This window comes from Sarcophilus harrisii, chromosome X (genome assembly GCF_902635505.1).
Source record: "Sarcophilus harrisii chromosome X, mSarHar1.11, whole genome shotgun sequence".
Taxonomy (NCBI): Eukaryota; Metazoa; Chordata; class Mammalia; order Dasyuromorphia; family Dasyuridae; genus Sarcophilus; species Sarcophilus harrisii.
The window spans coordinates 26,054,469-26,081,459 of record NC_045432.1 but is presented as its reverse complement, the minus strand read 5'-3'; the positions used below and the strand labels follow the sequence as shown (position 1 = coordinate 26,081,459).

Genomic DNA, 26,991 nt, shown 5'->3' with positions numbered 1-26,991 from the left:
ATTTTCACGCTGATGCTGGGTGAGATCTTGTTTCAGGCTGGGGGTGGCAAAGGTCTAGCTGCCTCTGCTGTATAGGGAAAGAGGGAATGGGGGGACTATACAGCATTAAAGGTCAGGGATGGTTCCCCCCAGTATGTGGTCCTAGGCCGCCTTCTCCTCGCAATCTAGGACTCACAACCACTTCCCCCCATGCTTCTAAGGATGGTCGGGGTGTTCTTTAAATTCTGCTTTTTTGACCCATGTGTGCAAAATTGTTTGTGGCAGCCCTCTTTGTGGTGGCAGGAAACTGGAAACTGAGTGGATGCCCATCAGCTGGAGAATGGCTGAATAAGTTGTGGTATATGAATGTTATGGAATATTATTGTTGTGTGAGAAACAAACAGCAGGAGGATTTCAGAGAGGCCTGGAAAGACTTACAGGAACTGATGCTGAGTGAAATGAGAAGGACCAGCAGATCATTGTATAAGGCAACAAGAAGTTTATATGATGATCAATTCTGATGGACGTGACTCTCTTCAATAATGAGATGATTCAGACCAGTTCCAAAGATCCTGTGATGAAGAGAGTCATCTGCACCCAGAGAGAGGATTGTGGGAACAGAGTGTGAACCACAACATAGCATTCTCACTCTCTCTGTTGTTGTTTGCTTGCATTCTATTTTTCTCCTTTTTTCCCTTTTTGATCTGATTTTTCTTATGCAGCAAGATAATTGTATCAATATGTTTCCATATATTGGATTTAACATATTTTTAACATGTCTAACCTATACTGGATTACTTGCTTTCTCAGAGAGGAGGTTGGGGGAAGGGAGGGAAAAATTCGGAACACCGGGTTTTACAAGGGTGAATGTTGAAAATCATCCATGCATATGTTTTGAAAATCAAAAGCTTTAATAAAAATAAATAAAAGAGAGAAAGCACAAAATATTTATGCTAGTTATTATTATTAGAGGGACTGAGATGGTAGTAACAGTAGCAGCAGCAGCAGCAGCAACAGTAGTAGTAGTAGTAGTAGTAGTAGCAGTTTTACTATCCCAAACTCTGAGGTGGAAATAACAGCCCTACCTATTTCACAAGATTGTGAAATTGATATTTGGGTCTAATGTCCCTTCTAGGATGTAAAATCAAGGACTATGTTTTTTCTAAATCTTTGTATCTAACCTTGGTGGATAATGGCTGTAACTGAAAAATTTCTCAAATGTGTCGAATCACTTTAAACATTGTAAAATCCTTTAAGTCTCAATATTAGTTAACACAGGCTTCAGAATGGTTGTCAATTTAACATTAAAAAGTAATGAAAACAAAAAAATAAATAAATCCTGCCTTTTCACTTGCCCTACCCAAGCTCTGGCCCTAGGGACACGAATTCCAGGGGAGTAGTGGCCAGGTGTGCAGGTGCATGTCGCTGATCCTGATGCCTCTGATGATTTTTAATAGCCTCTGGTGGCATTTACAAGAGCCCTTGACTTTCATGGTTTTCTTTTCACACAAAGAAGTCCACACCATCAGCCCTCTATTTACTTCCCCAAATCACGGCTAAATTCTGAAGCAATACGTAAAACTACTAGCACCCGATTTATGCAGAGTGCCTGTGCTGGTGTGTTGGGCAACATGTGACTTCAGATACCATCTGGTCCAACAGTTCTCGTTTTCTAGATGGAGAAACTGAGCCCAAAGGAGGTAAAGGGACTTGGCAAAGCTTACATATGGGATTATGGAGTTGAGGCTGTTCTAGTCCAACGTCCTGATTTTGCAAACGAAGAAACTGAGACTCAGGGAGATTGAGTGTTTTTTCTAGGGTCACCCAAGAAGCAGGATTTGAACTCGGGTCTTTTAACACCTGAGTCAATACCCTTTAAAGACATGGTCTACATCTTTAAGGAGACCAGCTTTCAGGGCTGAGGAAGGAGCACGAGTGGCTACTCAGTCTTAAGTTGAAGCCATATTCCACCGCTCAATTCTTCAGCACACAGAATGATTTCAGAGGCCCATATTCCCCCAAACCTTCCTCTCAGCCATGTCCCATCCATGTCCTGGTGTTCCAAACCCTCACTCTTCCAGGAACCCACCACGCCCATCTCCTCCCCCCCATTCTTTGGGCAAATATTCCTCTGCTAATTTGCAGGGATAGATTTATTCGCATTGCAAATATGGGAAAGTCATTTCCCTGGACTTGGGGGCTTAATTTATACTCCCTGAGTTCGATCAGCTTCTCTGAGGAACCGTTCTTAGTGATGATGACTGCTTCCCTTTCTAAGTTTGTACAAATCAGCCCTCTACTAATACAATCAGAACATGGCTCTTTTCTATAATGAGCTGATTCGGGTGAGTTCTGATAGTCTTGTGATGGAGAGAGCTGTCTGCTCCCAGAGAGAGGATTATAGGGACTGAATGTGGATCACAACTCGGTCATTTCACCTTCTTGTTGTTGTTTGTTTGCTTGTTTGTTTTTTCTTTCTCATTTTTTCTCTTTTTGATCTGATTTTTCTTGTGCAGCAGGAGAACTGTGGAAATATGTCTAGAAGAATGGCACATGTTTAACTTATATTCTTTTGCTTGCTGTCTAGGGAAAGGAGGGAGAAAAATCTGGCTTTGTAAGGGTGAATGTTGAAAACTATCTTTGCATGGATTTTGAAAATAAATAGCTATTATTTTAAAAATAACAAAAATAATAATACAACCAGAAAGTTTGCCAGGAATAGAAGTCAAGCTCACAGGTCTTTGTTACTTATTGTTCCATTATTCAGGATGTCTGACTCTGTGTGATCCCACGGAACAGAGCACATCAATACCGTCCATGAGGTTTTCTTGGCAAAGACACTGGAGTGATTTGCCATTTCCTTCTCCAGTGGTTTAAGACAAACAGAGTGAAGTGACCTGCCCAGGGTAACATGGCCAGATTTGAAATCAGGTCTTACTGACTCCCCACTCAATGCTCACAGGCCTTTTGTTTTCCCATTTCACTCTCTTCTCTTTTTTAAATATTAGAAAATATTTCCTCTTTGACAAGTCTTTGAGGAGTAGGCTAGCGATCACATCTGTGAGTTCTTTCAAAATCCTGGCTCCTCAAACTTGTAAAATGAGCTGGAGAAGGAAATGGCAAATTGCTCCAGATTGCCAAGAAAATCCCACATGGGGTCACAAAGAGTCAGACATGACCAAAATGATTGAATAAGAAGATATCTGTGCTAGGTGGCTCAGATATTAGAGTCCTAAGTCAAGAAGACTCCTTTTCCTGAATTCAAATCCAGTCTCAGACATTACTAGCTAGGTGACCCTGGGCAAGTCACTTAACTCTGCTTACTTCAGTTTCCTCATCTGTAAAATGAACTGGAAAAGGAAATGGTAAAGCACCCAAATGAGGTCAGGGACAGAGGGACACTACTGAACTACCACCACGACTTTATTGTCCTTAGCTCATATCACTAGCCCTTGCTCATTCTGAGTTTCTGTGATTGTAAGACTATTGTTACAGGACCATGCCGTATTACTTAGCCTTCTCTCTCCCTTTGGTCTTCTCTTTCTAGACATGTCTTTTTATATTTGTCTATACCTTAATTTTTTTATTGATCTTTATTTTTTCAATTAATTTTTGGTCTATTTATTTTCCGCTGGCCTTATATTGCATGCGATTTTTATTGCCTCACGATCTGAACAAAGATGCATTTACTATTTCTGCCTTTCTGCATTTGATTTTGAGGATTTATGCCCTAACACATGGTCAATTTTTGTATAAGTTCCATGAACTGCCGAGAAAAAAGTAAACTCAATTTTCTCCAAAGATCTGTCATACCTAACTTTTCTAACATTTTGTTTACCTCCTTAATTTCTTTCTTATTTATTTTGTGGTTCGATTAATCTAGTTTCGAGCAAGATTGGGATCCCCCACTAGGATAGTTTTGCTGATTTTTATTTTTCCAAGTACATGTAAAGATAGTTTTCAACATTCACCTCGTGTTCCAAATTTGTCTCCCTCCCTCGCCCCCTCCCTTAGACAGCAAGCGATCTGAAATAGGTTAAATGTGAGCAATTCTTCTGAACATATTTCCATATTCTAGACATGTCTTTTAAAAGTCCAAGTTGGAATATGAAGCCCCTGTGCGTTCACACCAGTCTCTTTAGGGAGCGCCCTCTTTTTTCCTTTCAGAATCATTTCTTATTGTATTTTCGGAATTTCACCCTTGAGCTCTTTCCATCCCTTAGGACTGAATTCCTCTGGATTTGAAATCATGGCTCAGCCCACTAAATGTTCACTATCTTCTCAATCCCCAATTCTAAGATGAAGGGATGATTCCTCTCCTCTCTATTTCCCTCAAGCCCAAATTTGATAAGATGATAGGAAGGAAGCATTTGTCATGTGCCAGACATAGTGCCAAGGGATTTCTCATTATTCTCTCTTTTGATCCTCACAACAACCTTGGGAGATAGGTGCTATTATTATATCATCATTTCACAGTTGAGGAAATTGAGGCTGACAGAAGTTAAGTGACTTGCCCGGGATCTCCCCACACTGAGGCTAGGTTTGAACTCAGGTCTTTTTGGCTCCAGTTGTTCAGTCATTTTTCGGTGGTGTCCACTCTGTGTGACCCCATGGGGGTTTTCTTGGCAAATATATTGAAATGGCTTGTCCCTCTAGCTCATTTTAAGAATGAGGAAACTGAGGCAAACAGAGTGAAGTGACGGGCCCAGGTTACACAGCCAGTAAGTATCTGAAGCTGTATTTGAACTGAGGTCTTCCTGACTCCAGACTTGGTCCTCTATCCACTGCTCTCTTGACTCCAGGCCTGATTTTATAGATTCTAGAGCTAGAAGAGACATTAGAAACCTATGAGTCCAAGCCCTTTATTTTATCAGATTTGCAAATGGCGCCACAGATCGGTTAAGCAACTTGCCTCAGGTCACCTAGCTAGCAAGTGTCTGTGGTGGGGTTTGAACTTGCTGGTCCAGTGCCCCATTCAGTTAACTAAGCTGCTTTTCTTTCCTAATTTTGCTCCTCCTTTTGGGTCAGAACCAGATCCAAAGTAGCAGATGCCATTGTCCCTTCCTTCAACTCCAATCACATTTTTATTTATTTATTTTTTTACCACTGCCTTTTGTTTTGCAATCCCAGCCCCACTTCCCACCCCTCCTCCACGTCAGAATCGAACCCTCCCTTGTAACAAAGAAAACCAGTTAAACAAAAACAACCGATACAGTGACCACATCTGACAATGTCTACAATGTTCTGCCTTTGGAGGGAAGAAGGCTGGATCTTCCTTTTTCTGGAATCATTACTAGTTTTTCAACTACTCAGCATCTGGCTTCTCTTTAGTGACTTTTGGTGTCCATTGCATAGTCATTGTCTGCCTCCACTTACCTCACTGCTCATGAGCTCATACAGATCTTTCCTCCTTTCTCTGAATCCCCCCCATTTGTCATTTCTCCCTGCACAGTACTATTCCATCACGTCCTGGTTTGTTCAGTCATTCCCCGATGGATGGGCCCCCATTTTGCTTCCAGCTCTTCTGGCCTCCACAAAAAAGTGCTGCTATAAATATTTTGCTCTCTATTGGATCTTTGTTTCTGTCTTTGACCTCTCTGGGGGTCTATGTTCCCTAGACGGATTACCAGGTTAAAGGGTACGAACGCTACGGATGCTTTTCTCCCATAATTCTCACTTGTTTTCCTGAACGATCAGACAAAGTCAGCTCCTCTTTGGTGGATTAGTCTCCATTCTCACCAGCCCCCCTATGACTGTTTCTGGATTTTGTCATCTTTGCTAATTTGCACTTCCTCCATCTTTTGAAGGCTGCAATTACCATTAAGGCAAGGCAAGATTTTATCAGCTGCTCTACTTTATATGGAGGGGGAGTTTCAGCAGATGTCTGGATGATTGAAGGCTCTCACCAGTGTCTTATCATGACTCCCTAGCAGGGGGTTGTCTGCTTCCCAAGCTCCCCATCTTTTGTCTCCCTTTCAGGTGTTCTCTAGTAATATGCTTCTCTTTTCCCTCTCTGTCAGCCTTCACCCAAATACGTCCATCTTTCCCCCTCTTCAGTTTCCCAACTGGAGTATGTTTTCTTCTTGATCGATGCCGTTCTGCCCCCTCTTTTATCTACTCAGTTCCCTTTGTATAACTTCTGTATCGTGGGGTTTTAAATTGTCCAATCCACGATACAAGAAACCGAGGCAGAGCTCTGAGCCAATGGTACTTTATTAAAGGGTCTGTGCTCCCCTCTGATGTAGTAGACTTCGGATCTTCCTCATGATTTGTGTCGTCCCCTTCCTCCAGGGCCTTATTTTTATAAGATCTGCTACCAGGCTTGCTACCTGAACACTCTAGAGGGGCTGCGCAAAATACGGAATCCCATTGGTTGATAGACCTCACCTCAAGGAGCAAAAATTAAGATGGACAGGGCAAGAATCAGCTTTGGTGACCAGGGGTTGTAGGAGGGTCACCTGCTCTCGTTGGGCAAGAGAGAGTGTTCCGGAGGTACAAAAATAAGTTGGGGAACTTTCCAAAGCATCAAGGCAACCCACCCAGGCTGGGTTTGGACATGGAATTTGAGGAAAACAGATGGAGATATCTTTGTCATCGTTCTGGTGGTTGTGCAAGTGAGCTTCGGGACTGTTAAACAAGCGATGAGCATTACGTGAAAGTTTGAGGCCTATTATGAGGGCCTACTAGAAGAACCTATTTTATCTAATTATGGTTTGTGTAAAATATCAAACTGATTAATACTGTTTGGAATAGAGTAAAGGTCCAAATGAATCATTTCTCACCATAGTCATATTCCATCCCACTATTATGAAACTCATCCCGTCAGTTTTCAGGGATATTAAACCTTTGCTTCTGAGTTACTATCTCTGCTTCTACTTGTATATTATCTTTAAGATAAGGACACCGAAGCAGGCACCGTGGAGCACTCGGAGCTGGGTCAGACATTAAAGACGCCAAGGTCATCCACTGCATCTTGGGTCATCGCCAAGTCACCATAACTTTGGTCTTTGATGATCCGGAAAAGGGAGAGAGACTGATTTTTTGCAACTCTGCCCCACTTAAATCCGGTCCCTGCGGGAATGAAGACATCACTCCACGTCATTGTTCCTCTTCAAAAATAAGGGACAACAAAGCATTTGTACTCTTTCTGTTATTGTTTGCTTAATTGCTGCTTTTCTTCCCAGGTTCTTTTTACTTTCTTTCTAAATACGATTTTTCTTGTGTAACAAGAGAACTGTATAAATATATATATTGTATTTAACATATGCTTTAACATGTTTAACATGTATGAGACTGCCTGCCATCCAGGGGAAGGGGTGGAGGGAGGGAAGGGGAAAGTTGGAACAGAAGTTTTTGCAAGGGTGAATGTTGAAAAATTACCCATGTGTATGTTCTGTCAATAAAAAGCTATAATAATAATAATAATAATAAAATAAGGAACAGATATCCAGTCCCTGCAGGAATTAAGACATCACTCCATGTCACTGGTCCTCTTCAAAAATAAAGGACAAACAACAGCTGCAATATCTTCAAGCTTAATTTATCTCCAAGGAAGACTCTGAGAAATGTTTCCTAGTCCCTAGAGGTGAATTATACACCTTGGTTCCTTCTACTTCTACTGAGTCCTGGAGGTGATAATTCTATAGTGTTTCATATGTGTCAGTTCTTTTGATCCTTGAGATACTCTGCTGAACAGACATAATTATGCAAATTCATATCATGAAAGTGGAAAGTGTACCGGGCAGAAATACAAAGGAAAATATCATGAAAAGGTGAGAACTCTGATCAAGGCAGAGATGATCAGTCCGGAATTCTGAGGGCCGACGATGACGTATGATTTAGTAGAGAGGTGGTGGACTACAGGGGCAGAACGGGGCAGACGTTGTCAGCCATACACCTGATCAGTGTGATGATTCCTTTTGCTTAACTGTACTGATTTACAAGATTTTTTTTTTATTTACAAGTCATATGCATGGGTAATTTTTCCCACACTGACCCTTGCAAAACCCTCTTTTTCAACTTTTCCCCTCCTTCCCCCACTCCCTCCCCTAGATGGCAGGCAGACCCATACATGTTAAATATGTTAAAGTATATGTTAAATAGAATATATGTATACATATCCATACAGTTAACTCCCCCCACACTTTCAACAAACCCACCTAGTTGGGGCTGGAGGTAGAACCAGAAGTTTTCAAATCCAGACTTCCCGTGGGTCATAGTTGGATCCAAGGCTAGCCCTACCTCATGCAGATCCAAGGCAAGCCCTGCCTCATGCAGACCCAAGGCTAGCCCTGCCTCATGCAGACCCAAGGCTAGCCCTGACTCATGCAGACCCAAGGCTAGCCCTGCCTCATGCAGACCCAAGGTTAGCCCTACCTCTTGCTCTCTGTCTCCCAAAGTGACTCTTGACATGAAGAAAATCCCAAACTACAGCTATATTTAGTAGGGTTAGCTTCCCCCTTTGCGGGGCTAAAAGTCACTTCCTAGGAAAAAGGCCCATTGCTTTCCATTTCTCACCCATATAATTATTCTGAAAAAGCCTTGCCACAGACCACTTCATAAATTCAATAGCCCCGGGCAGTATCAAGCACCAGGCCACATACAAATGGAAGCAACAGCCTCTGTCTTAGATGAACTCTCAGCTGGTCCTTCCTCGGGGAAGAAGCTGCATTGCTATATATTCTTTAGCTTAAAGCCCCCAGTCAGAGTCCCTCTCCCTCCACTCCCCCTGTCAGCAGCTCCTTTGAAAAAATAGAAACCCTTTGCCTCAGGAACCAGTCAAAAGCCTGCCCTGCTGGTGCCAGGAGATCCTTGGCTGCTGAAGCCTCTCATGTCCCCAGCACAATATTCCTAGCTGTAGGGGACAAGCTTCTTGGAACGGAGAGCCCGGGCCTTCCAGCTGGCTAATGCCCCTTCTTCTTTTCTCTGAACTCCTCTTCCTAATTGTGGGAATCCTTGGACCTTTGCGTGATCCCATGTTCTTCCAATCCCTATTTTTTGCGTCTGCGTAACGGTCCGCAGGGCCCGGGATAGATAGTGAGCGCTCAGCTGGTGGGAGGCCCATTTTCCTCGATTCTCTACCATAAGCGCCAGCAGTACAATGAGCGAGCCTTATTTCTTGTCTATAGCATTCATTATAGGATGAGATCACAAAGCTTGTAGTGTTACGGACTTCCCCTCTCCCCAACTGGATTGTCAATCTGGGAAGCCATTTGGGGGCAGACTTGGCAAAGAGACGCGCTTTCATGGCTGTTGAAGTGAGTCATTGATCGGCGTTCCCTGCTCCAGGTGGGACCCGGTAAGTTGGCAGGGGGGGCCAGGCCATCTGACCCTACCTGGCCTGTCTCTGGCTCCGCTCACCAGGTCTGAGAAACGAGCTCAAGTTCTTCATATTCTAAACTCAAGGGCGACAAAGTGAGGAATATAGGGATTTTAGAGGCAGAAAGGATTTTTGATTCCCACCCCCCCAAGATCCTTACAGCTCCTGCTTTTCTGTCTTCACAGCCACAGAATGACTCCTTCCTTCTCCTTTCCATTTCATTAGGCTTTGGGGCCACCCTCACTATATCAACCTGTCCTGCCTTCTTAACCACCTTTGGGTGGAGGCTTCGAATCCTAAGTCTAAGTCTGCAAGGGGTCTCGGCGTCCGCCCACCTCCTTTTACAGAGGAGGAAGCTGAGGTCCAGAGTAATGAAGCACTGAACTGGATGGCCTCTGAGGTCCCATTCAGCTCCAGCTCTGTGGTCTTCCCATCTGCTCTCTTTCCTTCAGAAAACACTAAGCAAAGGGAAGAAAGTCAATGTAGGAGCGCAGAATTGTCATGGCATTTGGAGTCACCCACCATGAGGACTCAATGTAGTTGGCATAAGCAACAGGATGCTAGGGGGTGTTGGAAACAGGAACCCTTCCAATCTCTGCCTCTTTTCCCTTTTCTCCTTTTCTTCTCCCTTAAAAAGCTCATCCATTTTTATATCTTTAACAATACCGGGGGCAGCTAGTTAGTGGGGTAAATAGAGTGCCAGCCCTGAAGTCAGGAGGACCTGAGTTCAAATCTGACACTAACACTTACTTCCTAGCTGTGTGACCCTGGGGAAGTCACTTAACCCCAATTGCCTCAGCAAAAAAAAAAAAAAAAAAAAAAAAACAACCCAAAAAAACCAACTTCTTTACTCTTCTGGTTCCAGTCTTTCCTCTTTGGATTTCTTTCTCTATCATGTCCCTGAAATGGTCACCTTCTTCCCTCTCTTTCAGCTCCCCTTTCATGTGTTATCTTCCCCCATGGGAGTGTAAACCCCTTGAAAGCAGGGTCTGCCTTGTTTTTTATTGTATTTGCGTTTTCAGGGCTTACCACAATGTCTGATACATTGTAAATCACTTAATAAATGCGAACCGACTTGACTTGAAAATAGAAGTATGGGAAAGATGGAAAGATACATTGGATCTAGGATGTGTTTCTGGGAAAGCCCTGACCATGGTCCTAAGCCTGAGTGGAAGGGTGAGATTGCCACGGATTGTGGCTCGAAACGCTTTCAGTTCAGGTCGAGTGGACAATGAAAGGCAGAAGGAATCAAGACATTATGTGAAAGTCATGAAGACCTGGAGCTGGAAGGGACTTCAGAAACCATCTTGCCCAAATCTATCATTTGACAGATAAGAAAACGGAGGCCCAAGGTCACACAGAGGATCGGAGTTTTACACTGGAAGGGTCCTCGGAGGCCAGATTTGAACTTCATCCCTTTGTCTCTATAGCCAGTGCTCTTTCCATCATATAGCAAAACCCCCCCTGTAATTAGCAAGGATACATGTGACCAGGAAATGAGGTCAGTCATATATAAGTGTGTATATTTATCTGCGTGGTTCCTATCCCCCACTAGACCAAAGTTTCTTAAACTGTGGGTCATGACCCCATAGGGGATTTTGTAACTGAATGTGGGGGCTGCAAAATGATGATTTCTTATCAGTGAATATTTGGTTTGTACAGCTATTTTCCACACATATACTGGGGCTCTCATAAAAATTTCTTGGACAAAAAGAGGTCACGAGCGCAAAGGGTTTCCAAATCCCTGGGTAGACCACAAATTGAGTGAATTCGAGACGATGTCACCTAAATTTCATTAGCCTCTCTCGCCCCACTCAGAGGTAATCTTGACATATAGCAAGTATCTAATTTTTGCTGAATTGGAAAAAAAGCAAAAGAGGGAAAGGGAATATTGGATGACTTGCTATCTAGGGGAGAGGGGAGGGAGGGAGAAAAATTTGGAACACAAGGCCTTGCAAGGGCGAATGTTGAAAACTATCTTTGCTTGTATTTGGAAAATAAAAAGCTATTATTATTTTAAAAATTTTTTTAAAGAAGGAAAGGGAAGTTGAAGTCATATTGAGGAGGCTTGAGGCTCTAGGATTTGGATTTTTTCTTTAAACAATGCCGAGCCATTGAGTAGGGATTGCTATGATCGGACCTGCTCCCTTGGCAGATGACTCTGGTAGTGGGATGGAGGATCAACTGGAGATGGACAACCCTGGTAGAGGAGTGATCAATTAGGGGTCATGACAATTACTGAGGTAAGACACGAAGGAAGTCCAAACTAGGACGGTGCCAGGAGGAGGGAAAAGTCCCTTGGCAACCAATGGGATGTGGGGGGGTAAGGGAGAGGTAAGACTTAGACAATGAAGGTACTCGCAATAGAAATAGAAAAGTTCAAAGCTGGCAGGTTTAAAGGGGAAGATGATATTCAGTTGGAGATGTGGTGAGTTTAAGAATGGCACATGGCTATCAGCTACATGGCTGGGCGGTACAGTGGATTGGAGTCGGGAAGACTTGAGTCCAAACGTGGCCTCAGACACTTACTAGCTTTGTGCCCTGAAGTCATTTAACCGTAGTCCATCTCAATTTTCTCAGTTATAAAATGGCAATAATAGCACCTCCCTCCCAGAGGGACTGAGAACATCAAATGAGCTAATATTTATTAAGCACTTAGGACAGTGCCTGGAATATAGTAGGTACTTGATCCGAACTTGTTCCCTTCCCATCATTCCCCCCATAAAAGATGCCAGACTCTGAAAATGACTAAGACAAGCAGACTCTTTCCCAGAATTCACTACTTGTTGTGGGAGAGAATTCTAGACAGAAGTAAGAAGGTGGAAGAGAGGAGTTTGTATTCCATCTTGAGCACTGAGCTGCAGCTGATTTCTTGACATCAGCTTCCCAGTTCTCTCCTCTGGGACTCTGACAGGCTGATGATGCAAGACAGTGGCACTTGGAACCAATGGGATGCTATCTATAGGCCCCAGGTCGCTTCCTTCTCCATGAGGGGAGAGACAGAGACAGGAGAAGAGATTACCCTGCCTCAAGCCAAAGCCCGAGCTCCTTCGGTTCCCTTCCTCTCATCTGATCCTCATCCGCTCCCTTGCACTCACCCCACACAGCCAATCTGTTGTCAATGTGGAGGATGAGAGGTAAAACGACAGGAAACAGAAGTTTGAGCTGCTAGCTTATCGATTTATTAAACAATGCATGTCAACTGTCGGACAGATCATGACCAAGCCCGTTCCTCAGCTTAGGGCTGGACCCCAAAGACAGGGGGAGACAGACTTTGATATGTGAAAAACAATTAACTAAATAAGACCGATGAATTAAAAGGAAACAATTAACCAGGATCCAAAATTAGGTGATCTGATTTCTAACTGGAGGAAAGATCAGGGACTTTCCAAGTTGAGAGGAAGAGAGAGAACAAGTGCAAATCCCTGAAATCAGAAAAAGGTGTCCCCCTTTGTCTCCCCACATCAAAAATCTGTGAACAAGAGCTGTAGGAAATAGTAACTGATGGATCAGTAAGTGGTCAGTGTTCAAATAACATACGGGGTTGCTGGAAACGTATAGTTCTTTTTTTTTTAATTAAAGCTTTTTCTTTTCTTTTCTTTTTTTAATTAAAGTTTTTTATTTTCAAACCCTATGCATGGATAATTTTCAACATTCACCCTTGCAAAACCTTCGTGTTCCAAATTTTTCCCAGCTTCCCCCCCTTCCCTTCCTTAGATGGCAAGTAATCCAATACATGTTAAACATGTGCAATTCTTCTATACGGATTTCCACAATTATCGTGCTGCACAAGAAAAATCAGATCCAAAGGGAAAAAATGAGAAAGAAAACAAAATGCAAAAGCCTCTTATTTTCAAAAACTATGCATAGATAATTTTCAACATTCACCCTTGCAAAACCTCATGTTCCAGAGTTTCCCCTCCTTTCCCCAACCCCCTTCCCTAGATGGCAAATAATCCAATCTAGGTTAAACATGTTAAAATAGATGTTAAATCCAATGTAGGCGTACATATTTATACAATTGCTGCACAAGAAAAATCAGATCAAAAAAGAAAAAATTGAGAAAAAACAAAATGCAAGCAAACAACAACCAAAGGGAAAAGTGCTATGCTGTGGTCCACACTCAGTTCCCACAGTCCCCTCTCTGGATGTAGATGGCTCTCTCTATCCCAAGACCATCGGAACTGGCCGGAATCGAGATGTATGGTTCTAAGAAAACTCCTTGCATCAACCTTTGGCTCTGACTGGGTTTTTGGTCAGCATAAGCGAGGTCCTTAAGTCTCTAAGCAGCAGGAAGAGGAGGTTCAGCTACCCAGACACACAGGGCCAGGTGCAAACAATACAATAAAGTTTTCTCCCAATTCCCACAATTGAATAAAGTTTTCTCCCAAGATAGAATCTGAATTAGCCCAGTAATTAAAAAGAAAGGAAACTGAGCTAACTCCAGAACTGAGTCACAAGATGGAGTCTATGGGGTTCCCTCAATTCCCACAATTAACCACTCGCTGTCCTAATTCCTTCCATTCCCTCACTAAATCTTGTCATTTCTGCCTCCACCAGATTTCTCCTATGTCTCCTATTCTCCACTCACACAGTTATCACACTGCTATTGTTCATCCTTCCTTCTCAAAAGGACCAATAACATCAGGAGTATGATTTTTTTTTTTTGCTGAGGCAATTGGGGTTAAGTGGCTTGTCCAGGGTCCCACAGCTAGGAAGTGTTAAGTGTCTGAGGTCAGATTTGAACCCTGGTCCTCCTGACTTCAGGGCTGGTGCTCTATCCACTGTCACCTAACTGCCCAGGAGTATGATTATTGACTTGCATGTGAACTGGATTTGAGTGAGGCAGACCTGCAAGGTCATCACCCTCCCTCTCTCCTCTTAGTCCTTGGAGTCCAGTGACAAGACAAAGGTCAAAACAACTGGTGATGTCCCCAGGATGCAGTGGATGACCTTGGCTTTTTTTGGTCTGGGTGGGAGAGTTGGAATACTGCCCACTGCCATTTCTCAAATGTCCCTCTACTGCCGTTACTCACTTACCTCTCTTTTGAGATAAATCTTCATCACTTCACACTTGGACTACCACGATAACTTGCTGGTTGGTCTCCCTTCCCCTCAAGTCTTTGAAAATAGTCTTTTCCCAATCTTGACCCCTCTTGACTTCTCTACAGCCTTTAACACTCCTTTAATCACCCACCTTGATTCTGGTCTCCCCTGGTTCTCTTCCTCTGTAGCCTACTGATCATCGATTTCCTTCGCCAGCTCTTCATCCACGTCATACCCGCTAACTGTGGGCATCCCCAGGCTCCATCCTGGACCCGATTCTTTTACTTACTATAGTCTCTTCCTTGTGGATTTCATCAGCTCCCCGACGTTTGATTAGCATCTCTCTGCATTGGCTTCCAAGAGCTGGAAAACCAGCCCTAGTCTCTCTCCTGAATTATAATCACGCATCTCCAACTGCCTCTTGGATATCTTGACCTTAATGCTTGCTAAACTTGATAAGCATCTCTAATTCAGCACGTCTTCAATATCTTCCTCAATCCGTCCTCCCTTCCAAATTTTCTCATTATAGTTTCTATAAATTCAATTTTATTTTTAATACCAAATGCTCTCTATCCCTCCCCCAAACCATGACAAATTTTTGTAGCTATGCAAAACAAACTTATGCATTAGCCAGCTTCAAACAAAAATACAAGAGAAAGGGATAAAAAATGGGCTCCAGTCTGACTTGTGTGTCCATCAGTTCTCTACCTAGAGGTGGGCATTTTCATCATGAGTTCTCTGGAATTGTAGTTGCTCATTGTGTTGATCAGAGTTCCTTCATTTTTCAAAGCCGATTATTTTTATGACATCGCTGTTCCTGTAGACAATGTTTTCCTGGACCTACTCAGTCCATTGCATCATTTCATGTGAGTGTTCCAGGTCTTTTTGAAAACATCCCCTTCTTCCTTTCCTACAGCATGTTTGTGCTCCATCACATTCATGTACTGTAATTTGTTCAGCCACTTCCCAATGAATGGATGGCACCCTTTCATTTTGCAATTCTTTTCCACCACAAGAAAGAATCGCTACAAATATTTTTGTACAGAGGGGGCCTTTTCCTCCCCTTTCTTTTATCTCTTTGGGGAATAGACCTATGGGAATAGACCCTATACCCTGGGTCAAAGGGGATGCACATTTTAATAGCTTTTTGAACATAGTTTCAAATTGCTTTCCAGAATTTCCACATCATTAAGGGCACCACCACACTTCTAGTCCCTTGGATATGTCCTCAACCCTAGCATCGTCCTCAACCTTAGTATTGTCCTCTCCCACTCTCCCCTATCTAATCCATTGTCAGATCTTGTCGTTTCTATTTTCATAATAGCCTTCCTAAAGATTCACTTGTCTCTACTCATAGAACCACAACCATAGTTGAGGCCCCAACCACCCCTTGACTGGACTTTGGAAATAAGCTTCTAATTGTTCTCCCTGCCTCAAGTTTCTCCCTATTCTGATGCATCCTCCACTCAGCTAGCAAGGGGATTTTTCTAAAGTGTAATTCTGAAGACGAACAGCAGGGTGACGGCAGTAGACATCTTCCTGAGTTCAAATCTATCCTCAGACATATCCTAGCTGTGTGACCTTGAGACAGTCCCTTAACCTTGTTTGCCTCAGTTTCTCATCCAGAAAATGAGCTTAAGAAGGACCTAAGTTCAAATCCAACCTCAGAGACTTACTAGCTGTGTGACCCTGGGCAAATCATTTTGCCTCAGTTTCCTCATCCATAAAATGACCCGGAAAAGAAATGGCAAACCCCTCCAGTAGCTCTGCCAAGAAAACCCCAAAAGGAGTCACAAAGAGTCTGACATGACTGAAATGCCGGATCATGTTACCTTCCTCTCTTTAATGAGTTCCCATGGCTCCTTACTATTTTCAGGATCAAGTATAAACAGCTCCAATTGGCACTTAAAGCTCTTCAGAACCCAGTTCCTTCCTACCTTCCCAGTTCATGCACTTTAAGATCCATCCGCACTACCCTCCTTGCTATTCCTCAAGCATATAATATTTCATCTCCTGGCCGTCCCCCGTGTTTCATTTCACTTATACCTTTTATTTTCTCTGGCTTCGTTCAAGATTCTCTCAAAGGCCACCTTCGGCAGGAGGCCTTTCCCTACTTCCCTGCTCCTGAATGCCTTCTCCTCTGAGATTATTTCCCATTGATCCTATACACATCTTGCCTATATCTAATTATTAGAATATAATCTCGTTTGAGGGCAGGGACTTTCCCCACTTTCTTTGCATCATTAGAGCTTAAAAACAATGCCCGATAGACTAATGTCAAAGAAAGAGAGAGTACTAAGAAAAGAAGCAGTGTGGTACAATAGATAGAACACCAGATTTAGGGTCTGGGAGACCTGGGTTCAAATTCAACCCCAAAGATTTACTAGTGTGATTCTGGCCAAGTAAGTTTATTTCTATGGATCAGTTTCCTCCTCTGTAAAACAAAGAGGTTGGACTCAGCAGCCTCTAAGGTCCTTTGCCTTAGTTTCCTCCTCTGTATAACAAAGGGATTGGACTCCTTTCCCAGGTCAGATCTCCGGTCTTGTGAGAAGGAAGGAGAGTCTGTAGTAGTAAATGTCGGGCTGGAGAAGACCATACTAAAGTTGAGGACGTGTCTAAGTGACTAGAACCACACATGCAGTAGCAAAAATGGTAGCAAATAGGAGTGAATGTTATCAGGGAGCCTAAGGAATGAGAATAAATACATTGAGTTGAACGATAAGAAAGGTTTCACTGACCTTGGGGAAAGCAGTTTGAGTGTAAGGTTGGTGACGTATAACCAGATTAGGAGTTGAGGAATGGGTGAGCATGGGGCAGTGGTAAACTCTTTCTAGAAATCTGGCTGTGGAAAAGAAAGATAAGATAATTTTGTGGAATAGTAGAGTCAGAGAGATTTCTTACAAGGATAGGGACAACTTAAACATAAAAAGCAGGTGGGTAGGTAGAAGGTCTGAAACCAGAGAGCCAGGAAGACGGTAAAGATGAAAGAGGAAAGAGATGGTGGGGAGATGGGATCAAGGCCATTGGGGAAGAAGTTGACCTTTACAAGGGAGATGGCTGGTCCTTCTTAGGCTGGAGGAGAAAGAGACAAGGGTAAAAGAGGACACAGACAGAGCGGAGGAGGGGAGTTGAAGGAAATTCACGGCCTTGATCTCTGTAAAGTAGGTTTTGAGGTCATTTGCTGACAGTGAGCACCCAGTGAGTGGGTATGAATCGAGGAGCTTGAGGGGAGTAAAGATTTCCAACGATTGCCATGGAGGACATGAGAGGGAGTCACTAATTCATGATTGACGTAGAAGTTAAGGGCCTGGTATACATTTGTAGTGGACCCCATCAGCACAGTCTCATAACTTTCATTGGGGAAAAAAGGTGGAGAAGGGGAATCATCCCAGGATTATTGCTCTTTAGTCATTTGCAGTCATATCCAACTCTCCACGATGTCATTTGGGATTTTCTTGGCAAAGATACTGGATGATGGGCCATTTCCTTCTCCTTCTTATGTGACAGATGATAGATAAGCGGGATTAAGTGACTTGCCCAGTGTAACACAACTAATCTGAGGCCACATTTGAACTCAGGAAAAGGAGTCTTCCTGCCTCCAGGCCTGGCACCCTCCTCACTATAGCACCGCTTAGTGACCCTCTCCAAGGATTAGTAGGACAGAATGGCAGTGAGGAATTCATGGGTAGAGCAGTGACTCAAGGCTCACGGGATTGCGGAAAGAGTACCAGTTCTGAAGTCAAAGGACATGAGTTCACATCTGTCATTTGCTACCTCAAAGACCTTGGGAAATCACCTCACTTCTCTGGGCCGCTATTTCCTCCACAGTACAATAAAGGGGCCAGACCAGATGATTTGGGGGTGACCTCTAACGCTATATGATTCTGAATGATGGCAAGTAAAGCCAGGACAGAGAAAGATGAAGTGATTTTTCTCCTTGTAGGTCTGACAAACTAATAGTGCGGGTATTGCCGTATCAGTTTTAATATATACTTTAAAAAAATAAAGCTGGATGGAACAGATACACAATTTCACACACAATCTTCTTTTTTTGTTCTTCTAGTATATGAAAATATTTGTGTTTGTCAAATTCATAACAAAAGCATCTTTTTAAAAAAGTATTTGCTTTACTGTTACTCCCCTACTCACTAAACTCTAAATGGCTCCCTATTTCTTCTAAGATCTAATTTAAGCTCTTCTGGCTTTTAAAGCTCTTTCCAACTTGGTTCAGACCTACCTTTCTAACCTTATTGTACATTACTGCCCTCGATTCACTCCACTGTCAGTCAAGCTGGATTTCTAGTTTCTCTGTTTTTTTTAATTAGCCAACCCCCAAATAAATGAGCTTTTCCATATATATCATGAAACAGAAATAAAGGATTGCCATGCAAATAAGAATGTCTGTTATGTACAGCTAGATTTTAAATATGCACATACATATCTACATCTACTTCTATGTATATACACACGTTTACGTGTGTATGTATATAATCAGTTTAACCTGGAATTCTTGATTCTTTCAGTATCTTGCTGAGTGACCTTGGGAAGTCATTTTCTGTTTGTAAATTCCCCCGAGTATAAAATGTCAGGGTTGTACCAGATTCTTTCCAAGGTTCCTCTCAGCTCCAAGACTCTCTGATAGGATCTGGCTCCTAGTAGGTATTTAACAAATGCTTGTGGGGGCAGTTGGGGGTTGCAGTGGGTAGAGTGCCAGGATCAGGAGTACCTGAGGTCAAATCCCACCTCAGACACTTACTAGCTGTGTGACCCTGGGCAAGTCACTTAACCCTGCTCACCTCCAATAATAAGAAATGCTTGGGAATTATTTCCTTGACTGACTAGGACTGTTTTTCACCTTCAGCTCAATTGAAGCAATGTGGCTGTAGTGTATACAGCTGGCCTTATGAGCCTGAAAAGTCAGGGTTCAAGTTCTGTCTCTAACACTATATGACCCCGAACCCAGGCAACTCCCTAAAAGTCTAAATGGAAGAAAAGGTGCCCACTTGCACTGCAGAAATTCCCTCCCCATCTGGGAGTTTTCTGTGCCTCTGGAATCCCACATTCCAGTTCCTGTCCCTCAAAATTTTGTTTTTCATTTTCTTGGCAAAGACACTGGAGTGGTTTGCCATTTCCTTCTCCGGCTTATTTTACAGATGGGAAAACGGAGGCAAACAGGGTTCAGTGACATGCCCAGAATCACACGGTCAGTAAGTGGTGAAGGTAGAATTTGCACTGGGGTTTTCCTGACTCCAGGCCCAGCCTATATCCACTGTAGCCTAGCTTCCCACTTCATTATATAACATTCTCTAATAGCCATTAACTGTTTAGTTCCCAACAGGGCATGGGGAACTTACAGTGCTAATCTTTCCCCATATCATCTCACCCTTCCATAGCACCCAACATAGTGCTAGGTATACAACAGGGGCTCAGTAAATACTCATTTTGATTGAGCCTTCTCTCTTCTTTTTCTTCCTCTCCTCTCTATTTCTTCCTCTCCCGAGTAGCCTACATTTGGGGGCATTCATGGTCCTGTGTTCGTTCCCATGGGAGACAGCATAGGGTAGTGGGGCAGAGACCGGGCCTGGAATTAGGAAGAAGTCAAGCTCTGTGTCAGACACAGTAGCTGTGTCATGCCGGGCAATTCATTTGACTCCTCTGGGCCTCCATATCCTCATTCGTACAACTAAGGAGTAGGATTCGAGAGCCCATAAAGTCCTTTCCGGCTCTAAATCTGTGATCTCCTCTGTCACCTTTAGGATTGTGTCACCTTAAAAGGATCTCAGAGGACAGCTAGTCCAACCCTCTCGATTTACATATATGAAAAGTGAACCCCAAAGTTAAACGACTTGCCCAAGATCATACAATTAAATAACAGACGATGGTATTTGCACTCAGGCCCTCTGACCCTGGATGCTCTTTCTAATAGGTCATGGGCTCATCTCATAAGTCATTCTCATCTTGTTTCTTTTCTTTCTCCCCTCTCTTCTGTCTTTCCTTGTGCCCTGTTCCCTCTCTGCTTTCCCCTCGCCATCCCAGGCTTTGCGAACAGTTTAGGGAGAGCCAAGGAGTTGATTTCCTAGCCTGCATCACTCGGTTAGACGCCTAAGTCTTACAAGGCATTTTTCATAACATAGAGGAAGAAAGAACAAGTAGGTGGGAGAAGAGAGAGTGAAGGGGGGGGAGTGGAGAAGAGAGGAGGACAGGGGAGGAGAGGGGGCAGCCTTTGCTTTTGGGCCCCTGGGTCAAGCTCCATCATCTCCCCTGGCTTGGTTCAGCCTGCCAAGTCAGGAGTGAGGGATAAGAGGAAATCAAATGGTAGAGACAGGAGAGAGCTGGAGGTTACTCATTTCTCGTTCTCCTCCCTCCTCCCCTCTCCCCCCCCCCCAATTAACTGTCTCTTTCTCTCTTGGCAGCCCTGTTGCCCACACAAAAGGGGCACACACTCCAAGCCCCGGGCCTGGAGCGGCGAGAGGTTGCCTTTCTGAACTGGGGTTCCCTTACAAGCAGAAAGAGCCCACCTGGCTCCTGCAACGTCCTAGGGCAGAGGAGAGGGGATTTTTTAGGGACTGCCTGAAGGGAAGCCTTTTCTTTTTCGCTCCCCTCCCCCATAACCCTCAGCACTTTGTTTCGGTGATGGCAGGTGCCGCAGCCCCGGGGCCGGATCCCTGCGGGCCCTTGGGGACAGCTGGAGTCTGGGGCTGGGAGGCGGAGGTGCTGGGGTGTGCGTGTCTCGGTCCGAGGTGTCCGTGTGTAAGAGTGTGTGTGTGTGTGTGTGTGTGTGTGCGCTCTCGGAAGTGTGAGTTGCTTAGCGTGTGTCTGTGGGTTAGCATGTATGTGAGTGTGAATAAGGCTCGTGTGCGCTCGCTCGTGTGTTAATGGGAAAGCTGGGGAGTGTGTGTGGAAGCGTGTGTCCGTGGAAGCGTGTTTGGGGGGGTATGAGTGTGTTTGTGTGTGAGCGCGCGCGCGCCCACGGGGTTTGGTTGCGGACTGCAGCGGGCAACCGGGACGGAGCAGGGCACGGGGCTCGGGGGTGGGGGTGGGGGCTCCCTATCCCGCAACCCCAGGACTAGGGATTCGGGGACGGGAGGGGGGGGGTAGTGTGGTGCGTGTGTGACCATTGGGCCAAGCTCGGGACGTACCACGGAGCCCAGTGAGGGGGGAAGGAGGGGAGATGGCATGGCCAGGCCCTGGAGGGGAGCCTGAGCCCCAGTCGCCCTAGGAGTGAGGTCGCGGGCCCGGGTGGCAGGGGAAGCGAGGGAGGAGGAGTCTGAGGCGGGGAAGGGCCAGCCCTGAAGGCCGCTCTCGGCCCGCTGGCCCCTCGGAGGAGGTGGAAGATCTAAGGCAGGCTGAGTTTGGCGGGGAGAGGAGGAGGGGAGAGAGAGAGAAGGGGCAGGGGCGGGGGAGGGAGGGGGCGTCCCCTTGGCGTTGCCCCCCCCCCCCGCCTGACTTGGTCGCGCCCAAAGTGTAACACTTTCTCTTTGTCGGAGAAGCGCCCCGGCTTCCTGTGCAGTAGCTGGAGAGGCGGCGAAGGCAGCAGCGGAGGCAGCGTCCCGGCAGCAGCGGCAGCGGCAGCAGCAACAGCAGCAGCAGCAGAGGCAGCGTCCGGCTAGCAGTGGGGGCACAGTCCTGGCTGCGGCGGCGGCGGCGGCGGCGGCAGCGGGGGCAACAGCCCGAGCAGCAACGGCGGAGGCAGCAGCCGGCACGGTGGCAGCCCCGGAGCGCGAGCTCCTCCTTGGGGAGGGGGCGATGGCGACGGCCGATGTGGCGCGCCAGGTGGTGAGTGACGGCCCGATGGCCCCACGGCGCAGCGCCCGCCGGGCCCCCCCCCCAGCCTGCCCCCTGTCCGGACAGCCCAGGAGCCGCAGTCCTCACCGGCTGCCGGGGCGTTGCCGGCGGACGCGTGGCCGCCTCGGGACCCCCGTCGCGCCCCCCGGAGCATCTCGCTTGGTCCCTGCGCCCGGGCGGCTGCAGGACTCGCTCTGCCCCCCGGGGCGGTGCGCGGGGCCGAGGCTGAGGGCGCGAGCCAGGGCAGTGCCCTGCGCCCCGCGCCCCGCCGAGCGCGCGGCGGCGGCGGCGGCTCTGGGGCGCTCCCTACGCGGCCGTCTTTGTGGTTCTGCCTGTTTGGCCGCACGTGTAGCGGGGCGCGGGTCCGCATGCGGGCCCCTCTGAGAGTGCTGGGGGGGGGGGGGAGAGGGCTCGAGTGCGCTCGCGCAGCGCCCGGGGTGGACATCGGTGGCTCCGCGGCTCCGCGCCTGGGTCGGTCCGGCTGTGTTTCGCGGTCGTGGGGTGGGGCGCGTGGGGTGCTGCCTGGTGGCCGCTCCGGCTGTGCCCCTGTACCTTTGCCCTGACCTTGCCCGCGTTCCGGTGTGGCCCGGGGCTTTGGGGGGGGGGGTTCGGCCCATCCCTTGGCGCTGCCTGGGCTCCGCTGCCCGAACCCGGGGAGCCAGCCCAGCTCGGTGGGGATGCGGGGGGGAAAGGGTCGGGATCTCCAACCGTGCATCTCTTTGCATTGGCAGCCGACTCTGGAAAAATGTCCATTTTTAAACCTCAAGTTTTCCATCCTGGGAGGTGCCCGGCATCCCATAGCGGTGACCTAGGACCTTCCATTCCTGCTTTGCAGACCACAAGCACATTTGGAAGAACAGTAATAATCATAACTCAGCCCCCACCTACCGTGTCTAGGAAGAGTTAGTGCAAGCGGTACCACGAAATCGGGGCTTTTTCAAGTCTGCATAGAGCTCTCGTCGGTTATGATTTCAGATGGGGTTGGAATGCTCCAGATCTGGGATTCCACGTAGGACCTCAAGCAAGTTCCCGGCCCTCAGTTTCTTTCTCTGTAAAAGGAAAGGGGTGGGCTAGCTGATCTCTGCATCCCTTCCAGCTCTAGTTCTGGGATCTCAATGTGGAAAATAGAGATCCGGGAGGGAAGAGTTTTGCCCAAGTCACTTAAGCTAGTCAGTGGCGGTTGCCAAGAAGAGATACCGAGTCCAAGCTCTGGCTGATGGCATACTAATAGAGCTGAAATACTGGAGGTCACAATTCCAGCATTTTCATGGGCCTTGGAGTTGGTTCGTCTGTCTGGCCGTTTCGTAGACCAAGGAAGGCACCTTGGAAAAAATCTCCAACTGCCTGATTTTACAGAGAGGGGAAACCGAGGCCCGGGAAGAGAAAGGAACTGTCCCATGATCACACAGCTAGCAATTAGGACTGTAGGATTGAAGACCAGAAAAGCTCTTGGAGATCATCTGAGTTTCTCATTTCACAGAGAGGGAAAACTGAGCCTCAGAGAGGGGCCTAAAGCCCATAAGCAACGAAACAGATGAGCCTGGGCTCCAAGTCAGGGCTTCTGATTTCTATCTAGGTACACTCCCTGCTATATCTCACTACTTATGCATTCAAAGGATTCATAGCTGATAGGCTCATTGGATAGGATTCTAATTCAAACGTTCATCCAGGGCCAAGAGGAAAGGAAATTACTTGTCCAAGGTCACACAGGTGGCGAACAGCGATCTCCACCCAAGCTGGGGAGGTGGGGGGAAGCCTGGGAACAATGTTTTCTCTAGTAAAGCTGCCCGGCCACCTTGGGGCACGAATCTGGGAATTTGACGTCATTAGCACCACTCTGTCGGGTGTTTAAATGTTTTTATTAATGCCTTTTGTTTTTCTATCACATTCATTTTGGTGTGGAGCCCTCCCCTCTCCCTTCCCTAGGGAGCCATTTTTCCTAATAAATATTTTAAAAGAAGAAGAAGGGGGGGGGGGGGGGAAGAAGAGCAGTTCAGTCAAACCAATCCATACACAGACCAGTGTCTTTTAGTCTGTCTGATATTCTGAATCTTTAGTCCCCCCACCTCCGACAAGATGGGAGGGAGAAAGAAACCTGTCCTATGCACTTGGACTCAGAGGCCAAGGCCCTCTGGGTAAATGGCTGTGGGGCAGATGTTCTAAAGGGAGTGAGGGGGGATATCACCCAGTTCCAGTCCCCTAAGAAAAGCCCAAACTCCGGGATTACAAACACCCTATTTGTCCTATAGACCACTGTTTTTTCTCTGACTGAGTCCTATCTTACCCAGACCCTGCTGTGTTAGCAGAAGCTATAAAATATAGGATGAAGGAAGAAATCCTATTCTTGAGATTAAATCTGAGTTCAAATTTTACTTTTGCTATCAGCTAATAGCAAGTTACTCCAGCCCCATTTCACCCATCTAAAAGAAATGAGGGGGTTGGACAAAATCCCAGATGCTTTTAGCTTTGAATACAAAGTAACCCGGTACTCGTCCTCAGCTACAATGTTACATGTTTCCTCAACCGATTGTATCACTCCTTACTCTCTTTACCCCGGCTTCCTCTTCAGCTTTTACTTATGGATCATTAGCCTCTCCCCTTGATGTATCCTCCACGTTTTAACTGAGTCCCTGATCAGGGGAAATGGGGCTATATATTCCCTTTGGCCAGAACTGAGCCCCCATATGTGGTTGCAGTCTGTTTTCCCCCAGGAATAAGGGCAAGCTGGTGGGGTTTCTTAAGAGGAGGTGAGATTCCCTGATGAACGACCAGTACACAGGTTTTTCTTTCCTAGGAACAAGGGCAGGCTGGTGGGGTTTCTTAAATGGGGGTGAGATGCCCTGATGACCAGTACATAGGCTGTTCTTTCCTAGGAATAAAAGCAAGATGATAGGGTTTCTTGTTTGAGGGTGAGATTTCCTGATGACCAACCAGTACACAGGTTGTTCTTTCCTAGGAACAAGGGCAAGATGATGGGGTTTCTTAAGTGGGGGTGAGATTGCCTGATACCAGTACACAGGTTGTTCTTTCCTTGGAACAAGGGCAAGATGATGGGGTTTCTTTTTTCTTTTTTTATTATAGCTTTTTGTTGACAGAATATATACCAGGGTAATTTTTTACAACATTGTCTCTTGCAATCACTTCTGTTCTGACTTTTCCCTTCCCTCCCCCTACCCCCTCCCCTAGACGGCAGGCAGGCAGTCTCATCCATGTTAAACATGTTATAGTATATCCTAGATACAATCTATGTGTGCAGAACCGAACAGTTCTCATGTTGCACAGGAGGAAATGGATTCAGAAGGTAAAGATAACCTGGGAAGAAAAACAAAAATGCAAACAGTTTGCACTCATTTCCCAGTGTTCCTTCTCTGGGTGTAGCTGCTTCTGTCCATCATTGATTAATTGGAACTGAATTGGATCCTCTCATTGTTGAAGATGGCCATGTCCATCAGAATTGATCATCATGTAGTCTTGTTGTTGCCGTGTACAATGATCTCCAGGTTCTACTTATTTCACTCAGCATCAGTTCATGTAAGTCTCTCCAGGACTTTCTGAAATCATCCTGCTGGTCGTTTCTTACAGAACAATAATATTCCATATTATTCATATACCACAATTTACCCAACCATTCTCCAACTGATGGGCATCCACTCAGTTTCCAGTTTCTGGCCATTACAAAGAGGGCTGCCACAAACATTCTTGCACATACAGGTCCCTTTCCCTCCTTTAAGATCTCTTTGGGGATATAAGCCCAGTAGAAACACTGCTGGATCAAAGGGGATGCACAGTTGGATAACTTTTTGAGCATAGTTCCAAATCGCTCTCCAGAATGGCTGGGTCCATTCACAACAATGCATGTGTGTCCCAGTTTTCCTGCATCCCCTCCAACATTCCGCATTATCTTTTCCTGTCAGATGATGGGGTTCCTTAAGTGGGGGTGAGATGCCCTGATGAGCAGCAGAAAGCCCTGGCCCAAATCAGGGGAGATGGCTGTGGAAAGGCTAGCTCCTCCTGAAAAGGTAAAAGAGAACCCAAAGCCACGGTTTAGGGTGAATTGCTCATGAAACAGCTTTTATAAAGCAAGTACACTGGGCCAGACTTGGTCCTACATGCTGGGCCTACACATGCAAAGGGAAGCCTGTCCTTTCTCCCAAGGAACTTTTGTTATGGGACAGAGGCAGGGAGGCGGACATGTGCACAGATCAATATAATAAAGTGTACAGAAAATAAGCCCATGGCCATTTTGGCCAGGGTTGGGAATGGGCAAGCACCGTTGCCTGGTGGGGGGGGGTGGATGGGGCAAAGATCAGAAAAGGCTCAAATAGGAGGTGGCAGCTGGGCTGAGCTTTGAGGCAAGCCTCAGTCCTGGCATGAGGAAGGCTCATCTTTTTTGAGTTCAGATCTGGTCTAGCTGTGTGACTCTGGGAAAGTCACTTCACCCCGTTTACCTCAAGTGAGCTGGAACAAGCCACTCCAGTATCTTTGCTGAGAAAACTCCAAATGAGGTCACAGAGTCAATCGTGACTGGATGTTGTCACATTCTAAGAAACAGTGGTGAGGAGGCAGTGGATTTCAGTTGTAAGGGACTGCCTGGTGATAAAGACACAGACATGGGAGGTGTTGATGAGGAGTAGAGAGTAGGTCACCTTGGCCGGAAGGTTGAGCCTGTGAAGGGGAATAATGTGTAATGAGCCCAGAAAGGGAGACTAGAGTCAGACTGGGAAGGCTTTTAGATTCCAGGAGTCTTATCTTAAGGTATCTGATCTCAGAGGCAGTAGGGAGTCCTTGCAGCTTCTTGAGCAGGAGATGACATGGTCAGACCAGAGTTAATTTGGGAAGCTCAGCTAGTTAATTGTGTGGAA

General features: G+C 45.9%; 1 protein-coding gene across 3 annotated transcripts in view; it reads left to right on the top strand.

Moving 5' to 3' along the window:
* The first annotated feature begins 21,997 nt into the window (after positions 1–21,997).
* SEPTIN6 (septin 6) overlaps positions 21,998–26,991 on the top strand; it is a 59,338-nt gene continuing 54,344 nt past the window's right edge. For 2 of the 3 annotated variants that reach the window (XM_031945027.1, XM_031945028.1), the window contains exon 1: positions 21,999–22,120. In XM_031945027.1, the coding sequence (XP_031800887.1) occupies positions 22,091–22,120 (30 nt within the window). In that variant the 5' untranslated portion in view covers positions 21,999–22,090. Of the gene's footprint in view, positions 22,121–26,991 lie in introns of all 3 variants that reach the window. The other variant, XM_031945026.1, reaches the window with a different exon arrangement.